This window comes from Corella eumyota, chromosome 5 (genome assembly GCF_963082875.1).
Source record: "Corella eumyota chromosome 5, kaCorEumy4.1, whole genome shotgun sequence".
NCBI classification, from domain to species: Eukaryota; Metazoa; Chordata; class Ascidiacea; order Phlebobranchia; family Corellidae; genus Corella; species Corella eumyota.
This window is the reverse complement of record NC_137494.1, coordinates 11,212,147-11,234,042: the sequence shown is the minus strand read 5'-3', so window position 1 is coordinate 11,234,042 and position 21,896 is coordinate 11,212,147. Positions and strand designations below refer to the sequence as shown.

Sequence of the window (21,896 nt, the reverse complement as noted above, 5' to 3'; positions counted from 1 at the left end):
AATTTTAGACAGCTTTAACGTTTATTTAAACATTGTTTTAAAAAGTTTTTTTAATATAGATAACCACTATAAGCAAATTTTATCAACAACTATTAATCGCTATAGCGAAAAAAGTTTAAAACCCATTCATTAACATAGTAAGCAAACCAATCTATTGCTTACGGCGTTGTCCAGAATCATGCAATCGCACAAAGCGTTGACGAAGAATTTTGCTATTTTATTAAGTGCATAAATTAAACAACCTTTGAAAATTAGTAAAGGACGTTTTCCCGAGGGAATGTAAGATTTTAATGGATCAATATGACGCTAATCAATGCACTGTGCAAGCTATGCAAATGCGTAACCAAGTTACGAGTTTAAAAGATAACGTTAAAGATGTTAATCAAAATAACAACAATGTTCTTACAATTTTGGATGATAATGCAACTTATGGGTCACTTTTAACAGGTAAGCACATTATTTAATAATATAAATATTTTGTATAATAGTTATTTTAGAATAAAAGTAATATTTAATATTTCAGACAATTTTTTTTCGTGTAATTATGTAAATGTTTGTGCTGTTTTTTAATTTTGAACATACATATTTAAATTTAATTTTGAATCAAAAGTGTTTTTAGATTTTTACTTATTTTTTATTTTAAATAATTTTACAGGTAATACACTGAACAAAAATAATTATTTTTATCTAATTCCAAATTGTACAAGTTAAAGAAATTGTTTTTATAGTATTGAAATACCTACCAATTAATGTTAAGAGTTATAGAATTTAGTCACTGTGATAAATACCAGCTAGTACTTTTAAAAAATCAATAGATTTTTAAACGCGGTTTTGAATTATCAGTTTAATTTTTAAAACATTGTCAAGGACTTTTCAATATTAATATTGCGGTATGTGATTTTGTGATTTTTAAAAATTACAAATTAAATATATCAAATTTTAAGCAATTTATTTTTTGTGCTGTATATATATAAAAAAAAAACAATTATTTGCTTCATAATTTATATTATTAATTTATTAACTGAAAATAAGAAAGCGATATCATATTTTAAAAGTGCTTAAAATATTTTTTTAGCAATTAGTTAAGAAAGCAGTTAGACAATTTGTTTATACAGCTTTCTCTTTAGCCATAATTTAACAAGATAATTAAACCACACAATACACTTGTATGAAAAAAAAATAATGATGATTATAATAACCAGTAGTTTGAACTAAAACTAAAATAATTTTAATAAAGTTATGAAAAAATAGATAATAATGCAGGTGGATTTTTTATTTTTAGAATTTAGTGTAAACAAAAACCATTTTTTATTGTTTTAATAAAAATTCTAAACATATATTAATGTTACTTGACGTTAAAATTTTTGTTTTAAAGTACAAAGTTCCGGCCATACATTCCAATTAATTATTTTTTAATTTTCTTATTTTTAGAAAAATTTCAATTCATCGACGACGAAGAGCTTGAAAAAGAAGAAAGTTTAATCGACGAGTAAGTTTGTAATAAACACACATTATGATGTCATAAATGGGCTTATCCATGTAATAATACTGCCACAATTATGCTAATTATTAGACGCTCAGCCTACACTAAGCAATTTTCCACTTGTGATTTCAAATTTCTTGTTAATTTTATAAGATTTTTGTTAAAGTAATTTTTTTATGTTTAATAGTTGACTGATTTTAGTTGTGAATAATTTATTTAGTTGTGATGATATTTTTGTTTACATTTAAATTTTAGTACTGTTATTTATGAATATAATAATAATTAGTTTAGCAATTATTTTAAAATACTAATTTAAAGAAAAATATAAAATTTACAAGCTAAGTAATGTTTTATTATACAGTATGACTAAAATAATAATTTATTTTAATATTAAAGAAAGTAGATATATAAATACTGTTTTTAATTAATTCGATAGAATACCATAAAACTTTATAAATTAATTTTTGCCGATATAATATGTGAAATTTATTTTTAGACTTGTATTATTATATATATTACATTTAAAAAAGTTTAAAATTATATTTTAGTATGGGCAATATTGAGGGAAAATTACATAAACATAATGCTCTTCAAAATGGTAAGTTAATAAAAATAATATTATGATAGCAATTTTGTAGTAATTGTTTTGAACAAAAAATTAAAAACCAAAATTTATTTTAAGATAATATCGTAAAATTTAGAGCTTTTTTCAAATAAAATGTAAAATATGTAAAACTGTTTTATATATTTTTGCTTTGTTTTTAAATGTTTAAATTTTAATAAATTGTTTTGTTATTTAAGTTATATTCATGTAATTATTAGGTATATAGGTGTGTTATGTATATCAGTTTATGATGTCATAAAGTCAGTGAAAATCCTATTATCTTTATACTATGACGTCAATTAAATATGGAATTAAATACTTAAAACCATTCTCTCACAATTAAGTTTTAAAATGTTGTTGTTTTTTTGCCTTGATGCAATATAATAATTAAAATTTTGGCAAAAAAAATAAATTCAAGTTGAATTAAATTTAAAAATATGTTTTTTAAAAGTGATTTGTACTTCTATATATTGTCAAAAAAAAAGTGATTTCATTTTTTAGGTTTAAAAGAAATAAATGAAATTCATGTCCACAAACGAAGTCGTAAACGGAAAAAAGAACAAAATAAATTGAAACTAAAGGGAATAAGGTTGGTTTAAACTAAAGGCTATACAACCATATGTAATATTTAAACAAAAAAACTTTATACATTTAAACAAGGTTATGTTTATTTTTAGGGTGTCACATGTTTTAAAAAGTGAATAAAGTATTAGGAATGTGCTTACGCCCTAATAACTATATTTAGGAACCTTTTTTTGATATTTGTATTTGTGCACCTGTTTTTTTTTTTAATTTTTTAAATAATTTAATGTTTGGTGCGCCACAATTTGAAAGCTTTGCATAATTTATTTTAATGCATTGTTTGGGTATTTGTTTATTTTTAAATATTTAATTTTTCTTAAGTTTAATTAGATGAAAATATGTTTTTTAGGCAATCTTTATTCTTGATAAATCTTAATGTAATAATTTAAAATGTTCTGTTTGTAAAAAAAAATATTTTTTTGTATAGGTAATACTTTATATATTTACATATAAACAAGTTTTGTGTAAATATAAATAAATTGTATCAAGTAAAATTATGTTAACATTATTTACAATATTTTTAAATTTAGGCTGTCAGAGAATTATGACAATGTAAGTGAGGTTTCTTCTAATGCCACTAATGACCAAATTAACAATGAAAATGGTAAGAATTAAAACAATTTAATATCATTAATAATTAACGAAATAATTTTTAAAAAATGATTAAAGTTAAAATTATGAATATTTATGTGGATTATTTGTAAATTTTTTAGTAGATTTTTTTTGTAAATTGTGTTCAGTTTTTAAAAGTGGATGTGCATTGTGGTATATTTACCTTAAAAAATTCAAACAAAAAATATTTTTTGGCAATCTTGTTTTTATTTCTGCACAAAAGGGTTAAAATATTTTAAATACTTAAATATATTCTAGTCTTACATCAAAGCAAAAATTATTTTTAAGGTATTTGTTTAAGCCAACCGAATTTGCTAATTAGGGTATTGTAAATTAAATTTTTATTTGTACAATCAGGTTCAATGTTTGTCGAATATATTGTATTAATGTTAATGTGTTTGAGTTATTGAGTTTTCTTTGAAACATAAGCAAATATAACAAAAGGTATTGAACTAAATTCTTGGATTTGCAAAGATTTGATATTTTAAACTTTACAGAATTTTATTTTAATAACTGGACTTGATTCCATTAATTTTTCCATTTACACCTATTTCATTTAAATCAAAAGCCTTTGATATTAATGCCTAAACAATATTTACATAATGTTGTAAATGTTGTAAACTTTAAGTTTAATTAAATTTGACGGACAGTTTTTTATGCGTATATGTGTAGCAAATATAGTAAAACCTTATCAATGTAAAATAGATAGCAAATTAGTTTTTTAAAAGAAAGATTTTTGGGTAGAATTATAAGATTATTTAAGTTAAATTAGCCAATTGGTATAGTGTAGTATTTTATAACAATTTTAAAATTATTTAGACTTTAGTTTTTGAATTCATGTTATATAAATATAGTTGCAAGTTTATATACCTTTATATGTTTATTGTCATTAAAGCAATATTTTGAATCGAATATGTTGTTTATAGTCATATATTAGCAATATTTTTATACTTAAAGATTTAAAAAGTTGGTGTCACTGAATACAAAATTGGTTTTAACTTTAAATAATTTTACCTACTTTTTAAGTTATACAACTTTAAATGAAAGAATTAAAATTAATTAAAAAAAGAAAAGGGAAACCCTGTTTGTGATGACGTAGAAAGTACTAGCTTGTATACATTTACTACGGTACTTAGAACTTTCACGTCACACAAAAAATATGGTAACCTGTTTTTTATGCAAAACTTTGTCATATAACACTTTAAAAAAGAATTGCTTGTGGTTTCTGGTTGTTAAACAAACTTTTCACTTATGATTTTTTAAAAGACATTAACATATCAGACATTAACATATTGTTATCTAACATTAGGTATTATAATTTAAGGAACGCCATAACTAATTTATATATATATTGTTCTTGTTACGTTTACAGTTTTTGTTTCATCATTTTATTATTCTTAATTTTTTGAAGGTGCCAAAAAACGATTGATTCAAAAATGACCGTAATTTCTAAACACTCAATAACAGTACCTATTTTAATACTAGATAATGCTACTACTTTACAAGGAGAATCGAATATGAGCGCTGAATTAGAAGCTGCTATAAACCAGTTATGTTCATATGATCCTAATATTCAAACTTCATTACAATCGGGTAACCTTTTTGTTACTTCACTTGAATTAGAATTTTAATTTTTTGGTTGTGATAATTAAGATATAATTAAAAAATAAAATATTACTTTCAAAAGCCTGTTGTTATTTTTTACGTTAAAAACATTAAAAGTATATAGTCTACATTGTTTTTTTTTTATTTTATTTTAAAAGTTTATAGACTATTTAAATTGTTCTTTGCTTTAGAATGAAAAAAATATTTATGTTTTATTTTTTTACTTTTTGAAATATATTTTAAAGAGATGGTTCGGTCGCAGAGTTTCTTTTTTAATTATGTTGGAATTTTTTCAACATGCACGAGAATACCATTATTTTAAAAATTGGTCAAGTAGTTTTCGAGATATCGGACTTTGCAGTTAAAATATTGTAAATAGGGAAAGTCCCAATGTTATCCACGTGCAAGTTGGAAAAATCTAACATAATTAAAAAAGAAACTCTGCGACCGAACCATCTTTTTAAATATTGTTATTTATTTTATTACCATTTTTAATTTTTTTAAAACTGATTTTATAATAGATCAAAAATACATTTAGGAATTATTATTTATCTAATATTCACAGAAATTCAAAATTCTCTTGCTGGATTAAATTTGGAGGAAACTTTGCTAACAGATGAAATATTAACAAGTGAAGCATTAAGTGATATAGCAACTGTCATATCAGGGTTACAGGATAGACTAACTACAATTCAAAAGGAAAATGGAGATATTTTGTTACAATCTGATGCCACTTCTACTGTATTAAATGCTGTGGGTTTTGGTACTAAAAAGTTAAGGTCAGTATTTAAGTTGATTTTAGATTTAAAAAAAAAATTTTGTATCAGGTCATAATATTTTTTTTTTTTTATTATTAATCTTCATAAAACAACCAAACCTTTTAAAAAATAACTATATATACTTTCAAAATAACAACTATGATATCTTCAAAAATAACTACCATCTTTTTTAAACTACGTAGCATATCTTTTTTAAATTACTACCATACTCTTTAAAATAATAACCATCATTTTAAAATGACAACCATTCTTTGAAAAAAAACAACTATACTGCTAAAATAACTACTATAATACACCTTTTAAAATACCTTCCAAAACAACTGCCTTACCAATCACATAATAAAGATTTTAAGATTTAGTTTACTTTTTTAATTTGTTTATATTATTGTATAGGCTACCAATTGTTTTTAATTTTATGCGACTTAACCAATTGCTGTTATAGGAGTATAATATATATAAGCTTTTTTAGTGTTATTTTGTCGATTATTGAGTTTATCTGAATTTTATATTTATTTTTAGTTTAAAAAAGAAAGATAAAGAAAAAGAAACCTCTAGATCTCTACCATCATTATTCGAAAAAGAAATAATTGAAATACACCCGACAATATTACATAGAAGCAACTCTTTACCTAAATTAAATAACTTGGTTTCTAAAACCAAAAATTGCCAAACAAAGATATTAGCTGAAATAAATTTACCTGGTGATTTTAAAGAGAAAGTGGATGGCATTTCGGACAACGATCTGAAAAACGGATTTTCTTACGAAGATATTTCACATGAAATTTTAAACGAAATTATTGAAAAAATCTGTAATAATGAAGTTTCTAAAATGCCGAACACAAATTCTGAAACACAAAATAACAATTTATGTAGTGTTAAAAACACAGAAGATGTAAATATGCTTTCACCAAATTCTAATACTGGTTTATTAAATGAAAATGAATTGACCCATTTTCGGGGACGGTCGTTATCACTTAGTACTAAACCTTCTAGATACAAAAAGAAAGTTGATAAAAAAAGAGAAAAAAATCTGCAAAAATTTAAAGGCAAGTAATAAAATGGTTTTACTTGACATTGGTTACTTGACATTTCATTAATTATTTTTAATATTTAAAACCAATTTATAAAATGTTACAATTTTGTTTTGCAATTGATTTAAATTGTTTAAGTAAAACACTTTAAAAACTGGCAAAATATTTAAACATTTATTTACACATTGTTACTTAAAAAAATTGTTTAAAAGTAGTTTTTAAGATTTTTTATTATTTTAGGTGAATCTCTGTACAATTGGTTGTTGAATGGATGTGAAAACAAAACCAAGTTTATAAAGGAATTATGCCAAACTTTACTTAAATATAAACTGATTGTGTCTTTAGATAACACTATAGAATCCACTCAATTTCAGGTTCTTTATCCTTTTTATTTTTTAAATAAAAATAGTTTTGAATTAAATTTTTAAAGTTTGTTGCAAGAAAAAATTATTTAATTTAAGAAAAAAAAGGTAACCTAACTTAAAAATTTGTTTAAATTAATTTTTAAAAAATAAAAACTATTTTAACAGCAATCTGCCTACTACACGTGGAACACTACTTTTATTACATCACCGGGGACTTCCCCTTCTACGGATGATGATGTCATGTTTAGTTGTCTACGGCAACGGCGTACCTCGCTTCCTGCTTACATTGTTAAATCTCAGCTGATTGGAAACCAACATGCAAGGAAATTGAGCAGATCTTACGTAAGTGTTTATCTTTTGTATATATCTTAATGTAGGAAGGGGTAGAATAACACCAGTGTGGTGTAGCGGTAAGAACACTTGCTACAACCACATGAGGGCGTGGGTTTAATCCCCACTGCTTTCATGCTGTAGCGCTTTTTAGTAAGGTGCTATATATGGTATGAACTCCTGCTGAGCCAGCACTAAATCAGCAGCATAATTACTAGGCATTTATATTAGGTCATTCATTCGACCTTTCCACATTGAGGATAAAGATATATACAAAAAAAAGTGAATTTGGTTACTCCGAACTAGTCTCGAATTGCTTTTACCAGTTTGGGATGTTTTTTGATTAATTTTGCCCGATAACTTATTTGGTGATTAGTATTTGACTCAGTAGAAGTTTATACTGCTATAGAACATTACTTAAGGGCACTACAGCATGAAGGCAGCTAGAATCAAACCAATGATTTTGTGTAATATGTAGTTAAATTCTAGTTTTTTAACCACTACACCTTGCCAATGGCTAAGTTGAGTTGGCAATGTTAACTAGTTTTAAACTTGGTGTTGGTGCATTTTTGTGTTTGAACAACTGTCATGGGCAAACTTTATATAGTTGAGCTTTATATCTAGAGTTAAATGATTTAAAAAAAAATTATTTTAATTTTAGTCAAAACGACAATTCAAAAGGTTGGCTGCATCTCCTGTTACCATGACAACACCATCTGGTACCATTGAAACCAGTTTTGGAACCAATTTTAAAACCAAAACTAAGCTCCCAATATTAGAAACCAATTTGGATCATAAAGCAACCACCAATTTAGCTGATCAAACACCAGATCTGGTTAATAGCTCTACTTTACCAAACCAATGCTTAGCTCTACCAACCAAAAACACTATGCAACCAGAAGAAAGTACCATGTTACCATCTCAAAGTACCATTTTAATACCGACCTCAAGCCAAAACTCTATTTCATCTCAAAACACTGTTTTACCGAATGGAACCAACCGAAATAGTGGTTCTTACAATAAAACTGTTATTCTTGTTAACATTGGTACGCAGACCAGTTTCGAACCAGATAAGGTATGGTTAAACCTGAATTGAATTCTCTGTAACTTGTACTTAATAAATATTATTTAGGTTAACTTTTAAAATTTGTAAAAATTTTATTTCAGTTGTGTTAAAAAAAAACATTTTTTTTTCAGATTGATTCAAAAAGTTCAACTGAGACATTACCCCTTGATTCGGAGATACCACCTCCCCCGGATTTGGGGATACCACAACCCCCTGGTTTAGGGATACCACCACCCCCTAGTTTAGGGATACCACCACCCCCTAGTTTAGGGATACCACCACCCCCTAGTTTAGGGATACCACTACCCCCTAGTTTAGGGATACCACCACCCCCTGGTTTAGGGATACCACCACCCCCTAATTTGGGAATACCACCGCCCCCTAGTTTAGGGACACCTCCACCCCCTAATTTGGAAATACCACCACCCCCTAACTTAGGGGGTATTCCTCCACCTTTGCCAATGCCAAATGTTCAACCAAAAGGTAGGTCTTTGTGGCTAATTAACAAAATTTAGAAAAAAAATGTTAACTGAGGTTTTAAAACTTACCTATAAACCTGAAATGTTTTTACTTTTTGACCTGGTCATTAACTCGTTGTTTTTTAAATTTTAGAAGTTCCAAAAGTACCTTTAAAACCAATGAAAGCTCTTTATTGGAAGAAAATTAAAACATCACAAGTTCAGCCTAAAAAGTAAACTTCTATTTTTTACTTGAATTTTTTTCATATTTTAATTAGCTTAATTTCCCTGTTTCAGCCTGTATTGCTACTAATTATAAATTATATGTACTTTACAGTCCTCAAATTAACACAATAATTTTATGGTTCTTTAAAATATATAAATATATATATGGGTATATATACTCTAACTCTAACTCTATAGGTACTATATATTTAATTATAGATTATTATTATTTTATAATTGCGATAATTAATAAATATTGTGCTTGTTATTTTTACAGTTCTTGCAACTAAATTTTAAACTTTTAGGGGCATAAAGTGCACATAGAATTTAAACTTAAATTATATTTAATTTAATTTATTTTTTAGAAATATTTGGTCTACGATTAAAGAAGAATGTTTGGATGAAGAAGAAGTAACTGAACTTTTTTGTAAAATTACAGTCGAAAGAAAAAAGCATGTTTCAAATGCTGCTGTGGCTAAAAAAGCCTCTAAAAAGGTATTTCATTCTGGAATTTAATATAATTTGAACTTTTTATAGGCATTTGTTTTATTTTTAGGTGGTTGAAATATGTGGGCTATAACTATTTCTAAAAAATACAATTTTTTTTTTTTTAATATTTCAGTTTTTTTATCAGCAGCATGGTGTAGTAGTTAGAACACTTGGCTTCACTACATGAAGTCTTGGGTTCGGTCTCCACTGCTCTTATGCTGTGGCTCTCTTGAGTAACACGCCTAAAACTGTATGAATTGCTGCTGGGTCAATACTTGATCAGCCGTTTATACTTTTCGGGGTATTAAAATATATAATAAATCAAACTGCCAAAGACAACTTGAAACTTGGTTGGGGTAACTAATGTTACTCTATGTTTAGGTTGTTAAGTCAATCTTTTAAAAATACGGATAAATAAATCTATAAAAAATAAAAATTATAATTATTTATCCCCGAAATTTAAAAGGTTGACATCATGGCCTTAGCATATAGCAACATTTGTTAACCCAACCAAGTTATTAGTTGCAGTTAAAGATATTATCAATCTTATACTCTGTTACTTGCTTGTTGATTGGTTTTTTGCTTTTAACTTAAGTCTGACACTACATGGAAGCAGTGGGAATCTAACCCAGGACTTGTGTAGTAAAGCCTGTTATTTATTTAAACTTTACAAAATCAGTAATTCTAACAAAAATATATTTAGGTTAAATGTGTGAAACTGCTTGACACGAAACGTTCTCAAATGGTCGCCATTTTTCTATCAAGTTTAAGCGTGAACTCGGACGAAATAAAGACCGCGATATTAAACGTAGATACTTCTAGTGTTGATGTAGAAGTTATGATGGGGATATATGAACAGGTAAATATTGATCTTTAGGTGATTAGTTTTATGTTTGGGTAAACGTGTGCTGTTGTGATGTTTTTAAGCTTTCTGTAAACGCCGGATTTAAGTGCGAATGTTATGGCATTGGTGCGGCTCGAACCCGAAACCTTTTTTTTTTGTATATATTTTTATCCTCAATGTGGGAAAGTCGAATGCGCGACTTAAACATAAAGAAGTAACATCAGTTACTCCCACCCAGTCTCGAGTTGCCTGTGGCAGTTTGGGATATTATAGATTATAACTGCCTGATAATTATTCTGCTGATTAAGTGCTGGCTCAGCAGGAGTTCACACCGTTTATAATGCCTTACTCAAAGGCGCTAAAGCATAAGAGCAGTTTGAATTGAACCTACGACCTCATGTGTGGTGTAGCAAATATTCTTACCACTGCACCACGCTGCCTTTTCGTTGATAGTTCCATACAATGACTGGTATATTAGATTTCTTGTGATTTGCTTATCATTATTATCTGTTATTTTTTTTATTAGCGACCGCAAGCGGGCGAGCTTGAGCTGATACGGAGTCACGTGGAGAAGGAGGCGAACCTACCTGACGATAAAAAGCAACCGCTAGATCGCGCTGAAGAGTAAGTTTTTTAAAACGGGAGTAACGTACAAACTTTTATTCGATAGTGTGGTGCACAGTCTTGGCGACATAAGCTTAAAGGTATTTGGTTCAAGCCGCACCAATGCCAAACTATTCACCCTTGGGTTCGGCGTTTACAGATATCTCAAAACACACAACTGCATACTTTCTCAACAAATAATATTAAAATTGTGTAAATTGTAGAATCGTATTTGGGTAAGGTTTACCAGTGATAACCCATACCAAGTCCAACATTTTTTTTCGTCATTAGATTTCTATGGAAACTGTGGGGAACTCCCTGTTTGTCCGACCGACTTTTTTGCATCATTTTTTCGAACCATTTTCAAAATGACGTCAGGGACCTTAAGAAAATGATTGCAACTGTCGATGACGTATGCCAGGTGACGTCATTATATTATGCAAAAAAAATATTAAAAAATTTTGTATTTTTTGTCACGTTTTTAAATTATTGTTCGCAGGAGTTAAAAGGCGAGGCTGTTACGAGACTACTTGGCATTATTCTGTCGGTTGGAAATTGCATGAATCGAGGTTAGAATAATTTTTTTTTTCAGAATTAAAGAATTTTTAAATATTTTTTTAAAATAAATTTTGTAATGTAAATTTTTCGTTTTATTTTTTTAAATTTTTTGTTTTAGTTTGTCTAGTTTTTAGATTTTCTGACGCGTTCGTCTAAAAATTTTAATTTTTGTCTATTAATTCGAACCAATTTGATAAACATGATAATATTTATTTTTTCTTGACCCCCGCGGTTTTGGGCGAATTTTTTATTGAATTTTCTCGTGTTTGGCGGTTCAAATATTCTGTATGACGTCACGCGACCCCCAGGAATTTGCGCGATTCGCGATCAGGGTTTTGATATTCGAAAAAAATTCGAAATTCAATTAAAAATTGAAATTGATTTACGACGCCCCGGATTCCGCCCGAAAATCATCAAAAACTTTTAAAATTTTTGTAATTTGTCAAAAAATCGCCGATTCGTCGCCCCGCCATGTCCCGAGACGCCCTGTCGTCAATTTGCGACTTCTTTTTTGTGACGTCACAGTTGGCGATGTGCGGCGTCATAATCGAATTTGAACGTTGGCGCCGTTGCCTGCGACTAAGTCTTCATTTCCGCCCTTATTATTGTATCGAGTTACATTGTTACGTCATAATCGAATTTGAGATAAAATTGAATCTTTTTTGCGCATTTTTTTTAATGAATTTTTTCCCCATTTTTGGCATTTTTCGAATTCGAAGATCGTGGATTTTGATTATTTTTATTATTTTTTTAATCGCGGTTAGAGTAAGTCGTGGAGGTGGCCTTCAAATTAAAACTAAATATTTTGCTTAGCTTTTCAAAATAAGATTTTCCTTGTTTGGCATAACAAAATAAACAATAAGTTTTCCTGTTGAAATTCTAGCTTAAAATGTTTTGATTTTGAATCAATAAAGTCATAAAGGATTGGGAATTTAATTTAAACTACTTAAAGAAACTGATTATGGTAAAAATCACTGTCATAGTTATTATCATTTTTTGATAAAAAAATTAAAAAAAAATAAAAATTTGATAAAAACCTTTGAGTTAAAATAAAAAATAAAAAGATAATATATTTATGTCCTTAAAAAACAGAAATTTTAAATTTTTAGTGTGTATTTCAACAGTAAAACTACCTTTATTATTAATTTATTTTAATTAAGTTTTATTATACAACCTTTTTAAAGGGGGGTCATTAGGTTTATTCATTTTTTTATCCTTATTTTAATTTTTTCTGTTTATCGCTTCCTGCCACGACACAAGATCAACAAATTCACCAACCTGGTGGCGTCGTCGAAAATATTAACATAACAATATGACGTCACAATACTCGCGTGCCGTCTGATTTTTCTATTGTTACGCGACAATGTCTCTTCGTTCGGTTAGGGGCGATGATTGACGTTTTATTAAAACTTTGCTCGTCCGAAATTTATTTAAACTTTCTTGACGAAAACCGTTGAATACCTGAAGCTTTAACCTCGTCATGTCGGTGACGTCACATGGTCTATTTTATTGTATTTCGATGGTCGTGACGTCATCAGAAAGTCATTACGTAGCAATGCTTTCCTTATTACAATTATTTAGTATTATAACCTAAAAAAATGTCAATGACAAAAAAGTAAATTGGTGACGTATAAAATCGAATGATTATGACGTATCTGTTGCTATTACGTCACAGGCAACGACGCGCGAGGGGAAGCGGAGGGATTCGAGCTCGAGATATTGGGAAAGCTGAGAGACGTGAGAGCGAACAGAGGAAAAGAAACTCTTCTTTCTTACGTCATAGTCGCTTACATCCGGATGGCCGTAAAGGTAGGTAGTGACGTCACGTACACAAATAATTTTTGTGACGTCACGACAAACATTTGTGACGTGGTAGATAAAGCTTTTTTTATACCTATACTTTATTTAATTTCACTATTAAAACAAATATTGAAAAAAAATATTTTTTTAATACGTCACAGGACGATGACGTCAGCGCGGTCACGTGCCCGATTCCGCAAACCGTGAATTTGTTAAGAGCGGCAGGGGTCTGTTATAATGATCTTCTTAGGCAGAGGAAAAAAATTGAATTAAAACTCAAAGGTAAAAAATTATTTTTTTATTCTTAAAAATAAATTTTTATTTGAAATATTTAAAGTTAAAAAAAAAAAAATTTTTGGCTTTAAAACAAAATAAATTATTTTTCTTGGTGTTTTTCTTTTAATTTATAGTTTAACTAAATAGGAATACGTAGTAATTTTTTGGATTTTTTTCTAATTAATTAAATGTAATCCTGAATGGCAGTTTTTAATTTTAAAAGAAAATGAACAAAAAAATGATCAAACAAAATATGTCTACCGCACTCTAAGCTCACCAACATGATTTTACATGATATTAATTATCGAATAATCTCTGGTAATATCGTAAAATAAGACGCCAGTTATATAGGTTTATATTTAACAAAAGACTATAGGTCAATAAAAAAATAAAATTTTGGCACCACTCTGGGCGTGGTGACATTAAAAATTTCGAATTTATTCAAATATTAGATTTATTTAGGCGCTTTCCATAACGTTATCTTATTTTTTTGATCTTTATTTGAAGATTTTTTATGGGAATTTCTCTATAACTTGAATTGTTATTTGCTTAAATGTTGTATTTTTAGATGACATTTTTTTGAGCTTTTACACATTTTTTTTATTAGGAAATCTTAAAACATTAAAATTTATAAGAAATAAAACCTATATAGAACGATAGATACCAATATTTAGAAATAAAATAGTATTACTTTTGATTTTAAAACAGTTCACATATTTTTTATATATTTTATTAAAATTTACACTTTCTTTAATTTTAAACAAAAATCAGAAATAATTGTTTTATTTAATAATTATTTAAATTTATTTACTGCCTTAATATTTCTAGTTAGCGCCCGCTTTCCAGACTGCCTTTTTCTTATTTACTTAATAAAATCGCTTATCTTAATTTAGTAGCAACTTGTATCTAATATCTTTGCCTGTGCTATTTTATTTTACCAGCGCACCACAAATGGCAGTTTCTGATTTTTGAAAGGCCGATAAATTGTTTATGCATGTTTAATCAAATAAATATTTTATTATTTGATCATAATTATTTTATAAAATTTTTTGTTTAATATTTAGATTGCAGTCGAAGAGTTAAAACTGTTTTATCCAAAACTGAAGAAAGTCAGGTTGAACCTTTTAAATCGAGTATGGAAGAATTTATAAAAACGGGTTAGTTGTTGTTTAATTGTTTTATATTTTTAAACATTTTTTTTTTTTTGAAATAAATAAATTTTAATAAAAATGAGAATTTTTTTTTGGTCGACCCAGAACACGTGACTTTAAGTTCAAGTCACGTGCTTACACGTCGACCTAAAGCAATGTTATTACGTCATCGTTATTTGATCACGTGTCAAAGTATCACGTGTTCGCCGTAACAACCTATGACGTCACAAACGTGATGACGTAATTGTCATATTTTTTTTTCTATATTTTTTTTTTAATTGCGACCGCGTCGTAGCGGCAATGATGACGTCACAACACAATTGATTGTCACGTGATAATAATAAATAGTTTTCAATCTGAGCCACCATGCTCCGCGGAAGCAAAAAAACTTCAATGATGAAAAAAAATTTAATTCTGAGAAGTCAAAATAAAAAATAAAACATTTTTTTAAATTATTTTTTAAATTTATAATTTATATATAAAAATAGATTTTTGATGATTTTTTTTCGGTTTTTAGATCGTTTTCTGATTTCTAAAACTTTTTTTGGGTTGTGTTTATTTTTAATCAAACTCGGCAATGTTTTTCTATGATGTCATAATAAACAATCGCGATTTGCGCTTTTGAACTTAATTAATTAACTTGTAATACTTTGTTGATACATAATTAAAAAACCAAAATAAATGGTCTTTGTTTTAATTTTTTTTTTTAATTTTTAGCCTCGTTTGAAATCGAAGAATTGGAAACAAAAGTAAATGAATCCCAAAAAAGGTAAAAAAACTGAATTTTAACATTTTTTTTGTTTTTTTTGGGGGATTTTAAATTATAATTTTTAGGAAATTATTTATTTTTATTTTATTTTTCATTTAAAATAAAAAAAAAGTATTGCTTTCGGTGGGATTCGAACTCGGGGCTATATATTTTTAACTTGAGACATAGACCGGTAGATAAGCCCTTAACCACAAATAGGTTCAACAACATAAATTCCAAGTAAACATCGCTTAAGTTTAAACCGTCAATTACTGTTTTAATCTTAATTGGGGGTGAATTTTAACCCCTAAATATGCTGGTGATTAGGAGGAGGGGTTGTGGTCGAGACAGGACGACGCCACGGCCACCTAATCCCACATAATTATGCCACAAGCTCTCTTCTTAAGCTAAGTTGTTTCAAATTAACTCTTTAACCCCCGGGAAAACATGTTAGTACTTAAAAATTGGGGGAAATTATTTTCCTCGTGGGCAAAGGGTAGCGGTAAGCTCGTGTAAGCCTCAACTTAAATTTGAATTATCTTCAAAATCTTGAAACATTTCGACACAGTTTGAAAGGAAGCGTAATTTTCTTGTGACGTCATAATTATGATCGCGTTTTTTCGATGATTCCAATTGTGGTTTCACAAAAAAAACAACAAAACTTATTCTTTGTTTTATTACATGAAACACTCAAAAAAGTATATTGTGACGTCATAATTTTTTTATTACGTCATAGTTTCAAGGACACGGTCGATTGCTTCGATTCGAAATGTTTGGAACCGAAAGATTTTTTTGAGCTTTGGATTCCGTTCGTTTCCGATTTCAATGAATTGTGGAAACCCACCATCGCCAAGGAAGTTGCTACAAAGTAAGTGTGACGTCATCGAAAGTTAGTATGACGTCATTTCGACATTTTTAGTGACGTCAGTACAAAATTGTTGACCATTATATAATAGTAAAATTTTTATGTTTTAATAATGAAAAAAGCTTGTACTTTTTTGTGTTACAATCAATCACGTAACTTTGTGACGTCATTCAAGGAATGCTTTTATTTTGGTGACGTCATTTTCTATTGTTGTAATTCGATTTTTCGTTGCAGGCAAAAGCAAGTCGATGTTCAAATTAAATCGGTCCTCAGAACCCGGACTCGCAAAAGACTGGTAAGTGTGACGTCACAATCACTTTTTATTTTTCTGTGACGTCATAACACCTTAAGAACATGTAGTTACGGGACTGGTAACAACATTAGGTTTAGAAATAAATTCAAGCATAAAAATTACAATTAGCTAGGTTTTCGATTCGTGACGTCATCAATTTTCAACGCGCTTACAGCGTCCGGGGACTTTTTTAGCGGTAACAATGAGGCAATTATGACGTCACATAGGCTACACGCTTTAAGGCGCCACTGGTAACGATCGAAAGTGTTAACAAACCGCGACCAATGTTGAAGATTAATAGATATTGTAACAAGATAATTAGAATTAAAATAAAAGTTGTAATTTTTTAGCCTTAACAACTTAGTTTAATTGGATATCTTACTAAAAGGAGAGTTTTGTTTATTTGAATTGACAAATCCTTTTATTTCCTTACGAAAACAACAAGTTTTTTCAAATAAAAATACGCTTGTGGTCGAAAAACAACGCAAAGTGTGCTGGGTGTAAGGTTACTTAGGATATCGCATCACGGGCGCCCAGTTTAGATTCGGCGGGCTTTAAATCGATTGATCCCCGCCGACGAGCCCGCGGTTTACCGGTCTATTAATTAATTGAAATTCGAGATCCGATTTTTCGCGGGGCGGGGTCCAGTGGCGCCGTGTGTTATATTCCGAAGCGACCACGCGACTCCTGCATTATTTGTTGATTATGACGTCATAATGGGAAGTTTGTTTAGCGCGCGGCCTCGATTAAATTGTGACGTAATAATGTACCAGACGGTGACTGAAAAAAAACGATTTTTAGGCCATTTTTGATTTGTTTTTCGCAAAATTTTGGGTTAAAATAACTTTGTAATAAAAAACCCGAAAACAAACAAGGCTTTAGACGACTCGAATTTTGGTTTCGAATTTTTTTGAATTTACAAAGTTTTGGGTTACGGAGGCCAATGCAATTACTTTGATAATTAAGACGTTAAAATAAACAGCGAAAGACTTTGAAAAATTTTAGAAGGAAATTAGTCTGAAGAAAAAATAGTTTGAAAAATCTTTTTTTAAACATTTAATTTTTTCACACTTTTTGCTTTCGTCCAAAAAAAAATATAAATAATAAATTTCAAAAAAACTTTTTTGTTTAAAGAATTATATGGAAAGAAAAATAAGCGCGCAGTAAAAAATGTAACTAAATTTCCAACAATTTTCGTGAATTTTTTATTATAAAAATTTTAATTTTTTGCCCTAAATTTGAAGCGCCGATGTTTTGTCTTTGAAGTGCGATCACGTGACCAAATGTTGTTTAGTAATCTACCTTGACCCTTGACCTTTTTAAGTGTTGGTTTGTTTAAGGTTTAACAATTCGAGTTACCCTGGGAGGCGTGAGAAAAAAGTTAACAAGCACCCTTTACTAGCGGGCAACCCTTTAACGGCCTCGAGACTTTTTATCGCATTTAAATTTGGGTTAATTTTTTGACTGTCGTTGGTAAAGGGTCTGCGGCTTCGGTAAACCAAGTCCAAGATTTTTTGAAGTTTTTTAATTCGTTATTTTTAGTTTTTTTTGTGTTGTTGAAATGTTGCGAACATGAAAGGCTGGGTTTGTTTTGCCAATTTTGTTACAAAAATACTTAAATTTCAAGGAATGTTACTCGTACGAATTTGTTTTTAAGAATAACATTTTTTCGAGTCTGTCAGATTTTTAATTTTTTTTTAAATTCTAAATATTTTTCATCAATTTTTTAATTCAGTTTTTTTTTTTAGAAACACAGCCTTATCGGCCCCAATTGAAAAGCTGGTCTTTTCCCGTGACGTCATAAAAATTTGTGACGTCACTTTTTGTACAACTCTTGTCGTTAGCAACTCATGACGTCACCAGTATTACGTAATCTGTGTTGCACATGCGCAATAGTCGATATCATTTTTTGTACTTATTCTTTACACATTTTTTCTTTTTTGTATTTTTTACACACTCCGTTTACTAAGCAATCGTTTTAGATTTTAATTTCCTATTTATGACGTCACGCTCATCTATTAGTGATGTCATGGTGTTAATTTTACCTGCAATTTTCTTGGTGTTATTCCTATTTTTTCGGTGTTACTTTTAAGCGTTTATGACGTAATAAAAGTCGATTAATAATCACAAAAATTTGAAATTTTTTGTGTGTTTTTATTATTTTTTTTTTCAAGAAAAGAAAATTGAACGACTGAAAAATGGGAAATTAGAAAAATATTAAAATTAATTTTTTCGACAAACATGATAATTAAATTTCGATTAAAGCTCGTGGGCGATCTCGGTATTTTAATTAAAACCGAAAAAATCCAAACATTTTCACTGTCCCACTTAATATAATTAAAATACTTTAAAATGACATTTTTAAAAATAAAAAAAAATGTTGGAATGAGAAAAATAAAACAGAACAGAGCACAAAAATTGGAATAAACATCTTGTAACCAAAAAAAAATCGTATTTTGAAAAAAAAGTTTTAAAAAATGTTAACGAGGTTTAAATTTGATGCTCGAATATCAAGAGTGATTATTTTCACCCCGGTTGGCGCCGGAACGTCTTAAACTTCGTGGGAAAGCTGATTTCAAGTTTAACAGTCTTGAGTGAAACCGTTTTCCCGAGTGTTTTTGGTCACGTGAGTCTTTTTGACTCTCCTCTGTCAAAATGATGTTTGTGACGTCATAATCGACGCCGAGCACGCGCCGTGATCGAAATGAGGCAAAATTGGTTTTCGCGCCCACTCGTCCTTGTGCTATACCGACCCATTATTCGGTTATTATGACGTTTTTGTTGGTTTTCTATGACGTCACAGGCACTATCGCGTCAGTGCAGTTGCGTTCACAGGCGCGGGGACGTGGGCCGCGGCCTCCCCCACCTCAATTAAGGGAATTTCCCCGGTTAGACTACTCAGTTTGGGAACGGCGATGCAGGAGCAACCTTTGACCCTTCGCACCATCTTTGTGACGTAACGACCCTTTCGTCGGCCTTTGCCGCGACGACATCGAAATTTGACAGGGACCCAGACCTCGCTCTTGGGTTTGCAGAACGAGCAAGACTTAAAATAAAGACTTTGGTCGATGTAATCTGTTTTGTCGTCCACACCTTCGATATCCCGCGGAATATAAAACGAGTTGCATTGCCCATAACAAAACTGGTTGACTAGTCGACCTTTACAACCATTTTTTGTGGTGATGGTCTGGTAAACTGGGTGACTTTTGCACCAGTCTTTTCGCACCAGATTCCTTTCGGTGATTTTTTTTGCTTTTTTGCCAGTTTTTATCGATTCTTGATTGAGGCCTTCTCGTTTTCGCGATTTTCTGCCACGCTTCGGTTTTTCCCGAACTACATCGGTCGATTCCGCTACATTTGACGGGGTGGGTGGGTCCGATACCCCGCCGCTTATTGTCGATGTACCGGTCTCAACATTTGCAGAACTTGACAGATTTTTTCTCTTCCGGTCTCGCTTTCGAGCTGACACGGGTTGTAAGTTTACAATCAAAATAAAAACCATAAGAACCAACAAAACCAACCATTTTAGCGAGAATGGTTTCATCAAGGTTTGACTTTTAAAATAATTCATTCTCATTCTATAGCAATAAAAATATATCTTAAATTTTTCTGGAAAAACAAAAATATTTTATAAATAACAACTGTAAAAACGCCCGATGGTGAAGAGCGACCGTTTGCCTTAATTACAACGTACTACTACGACTTGAAGCGTACGAGTTTAAACTAATATCACTTTTCAAATGAACGAAAAAAGAAGCGCCGGACTGGCTGTGCCTTGGTATTTTTTTTCCGTCGATTAAGATTCGCGCAGACCACTGACGCCGCGCTTTTGCCGTTTATTATCTGAATGATTGTGAAGCCACAAAGACCCCTTGTTTATAAACGGCCTTGTGTGTTATTATTTAACACAAGCCTTTATTGTGACGAAATAAAAGAGACACAATCAGGAAAAAAAGTGAAACTTGATAGTTCTGATACATACTAACAGCTGGGTTAATGGCTTAAGCGTCATAAATTAACTAAACGCAATAAACAATGCATTTCTACGTCACAGACCTAAATCACCCAATGTTTAGCTATACGAGCTGAGATTTATAAGTTGGCGCCCGGGCCGCGTTTTTGGCGACGCTAAGACGGGATGAAGCCCGACAACAAACTTCGCGATTTTTAAAATTTACTTGAATTTTCGAATTGCGGCGATTTTAGGTTTGCAAAAAAATGCAATTCGCCTGCCCAAATGTACCGACTGATTTAACGTCAAAATTCTTTGAAATTTTAAGTTCTAAATTTATAATATAAACATTTGGTTTAAAATTACAGCCACTTATTCTAATTATGGTCTATTCTAAGTTAATTATTAAACAACCCCAGCACACAAACAATCGTTTATACGAACCACTAATACAATAAACTAACCCTAACTTTGGGAAAATAATATCTTAAGTCTTATCCATAAATTTCTTTCTCAATAGGACGGCGTACTTCAGCAAATAACTAAAATCTAAAAAACTCAAAAATTTTAGACGAAAAATTCGTGATTGTGGGTACTTGAAATAAGGTTCAGCCTACGTGTGCTACATCTACGGTAGCAATTATATGTTAAAACGAGCTTAAGAGCTTAATTGGCAACAACATAAGATCTAGTAGACTGTAATTATTATCGCAGGCCTAACCTGCATAAATATGTCTCGGAGGATGATATTTTAGAGTGTAGAACATATGTTAAGGTACACACGCTTCTTGCAGATCGAGCCTTAAGATAACGCGAGAGTTAAACATTTTTACGTCCTGTTTTAATTAAGCCGTGCGTTTACATTTGTGTTTTATCAAAGGCTTTGGGTTATGCAGATAGGTTATCGCCGTGTTTTGGTAATATATGGACATATTCATAATAATAGAGACGATTAGACGATTCACTGCGGTGCAGACTCACGACGCCTCGTTTTTGATTCTTATCTTCAGCAAATAACTTACCTAATAATCTACGTTTACGAGCATTTACCTATAGCCAACACTGCCCGCATTGGCGACACGCGCTCTTATGTGGCCCGAAGTGTTACAATTTATTTTAGGTAAATTTATTTTGGAAATAGTTTTCAAAAAAAAATTTTTTTAGCTAAGAACTGAATC

General features: G+C 29.9%; 2 protein-coding genes across 2 annotated transcripts; one reads left to right on the top strand and one right to left on the bottom strand.

The window, feature by feature from the left end:
- The first annotated feature begins 187 nt into the window (after positions 1-187).
- LOC145753482 (uncharacterized) lies at positions 188-18,883 on the top strand. The gene is made up of 25 exons (XM_082569890.1): positions 188-447; positions 1,432-1,489; positions 2,032-2,081; positions 2,589-2,676; positions 3,200-3,273; positions 4,767-4,874; positions 5,452-5,665; positions 6,185-6,711; positions 6,937-7,070; positions 7,227-7,403; positions 8,053-8,466; positions 8,589-8,940; positions 9,070-9,148; positions 9,506-9,635; positions 10,333-10,488; positions 11,000-11,097; positions 11,368-11,497; positions 11,576-11,645; positions 13,310-13,443; positions 13,596-13,716; positions 14,775-14,867; positions 15,579-15,630; positions 16,346-16,477; positions 16,709-16,769; positions 18,515-18,883. Exons 1-25 carry the CDS (start codon positions 291-293, stop codon positions 18,539-18,541), a joined length of 3,636 nt encoding a protein of 1,211 aa, XP_082426016.1. The 5' UTR covers positions 188-290; the 3' UTR covers positions 18,542-18,883.
- Positions 18,884-18,915: 32 nt separating this feature from the next.
- On the bottom strand, positions 18,916-20,370 carry LOC145753624 (uncharacterized). Its single transcript, XM_082570027.1, has one exon. The coding sequence runs from the start codon at positions 20,341-20,343 to the stop codon at positions 19,573-19,575; it is 771 nt and encodes a 256-aa protein (XP_082426153.1). The 5' UTR covers positions 20,344-20,370; the 3' UTR covers positions 18,916-19,572.
- Between the last annotated feature and the right edge of the window lie 1,526 nt (positions 20,371-21,896).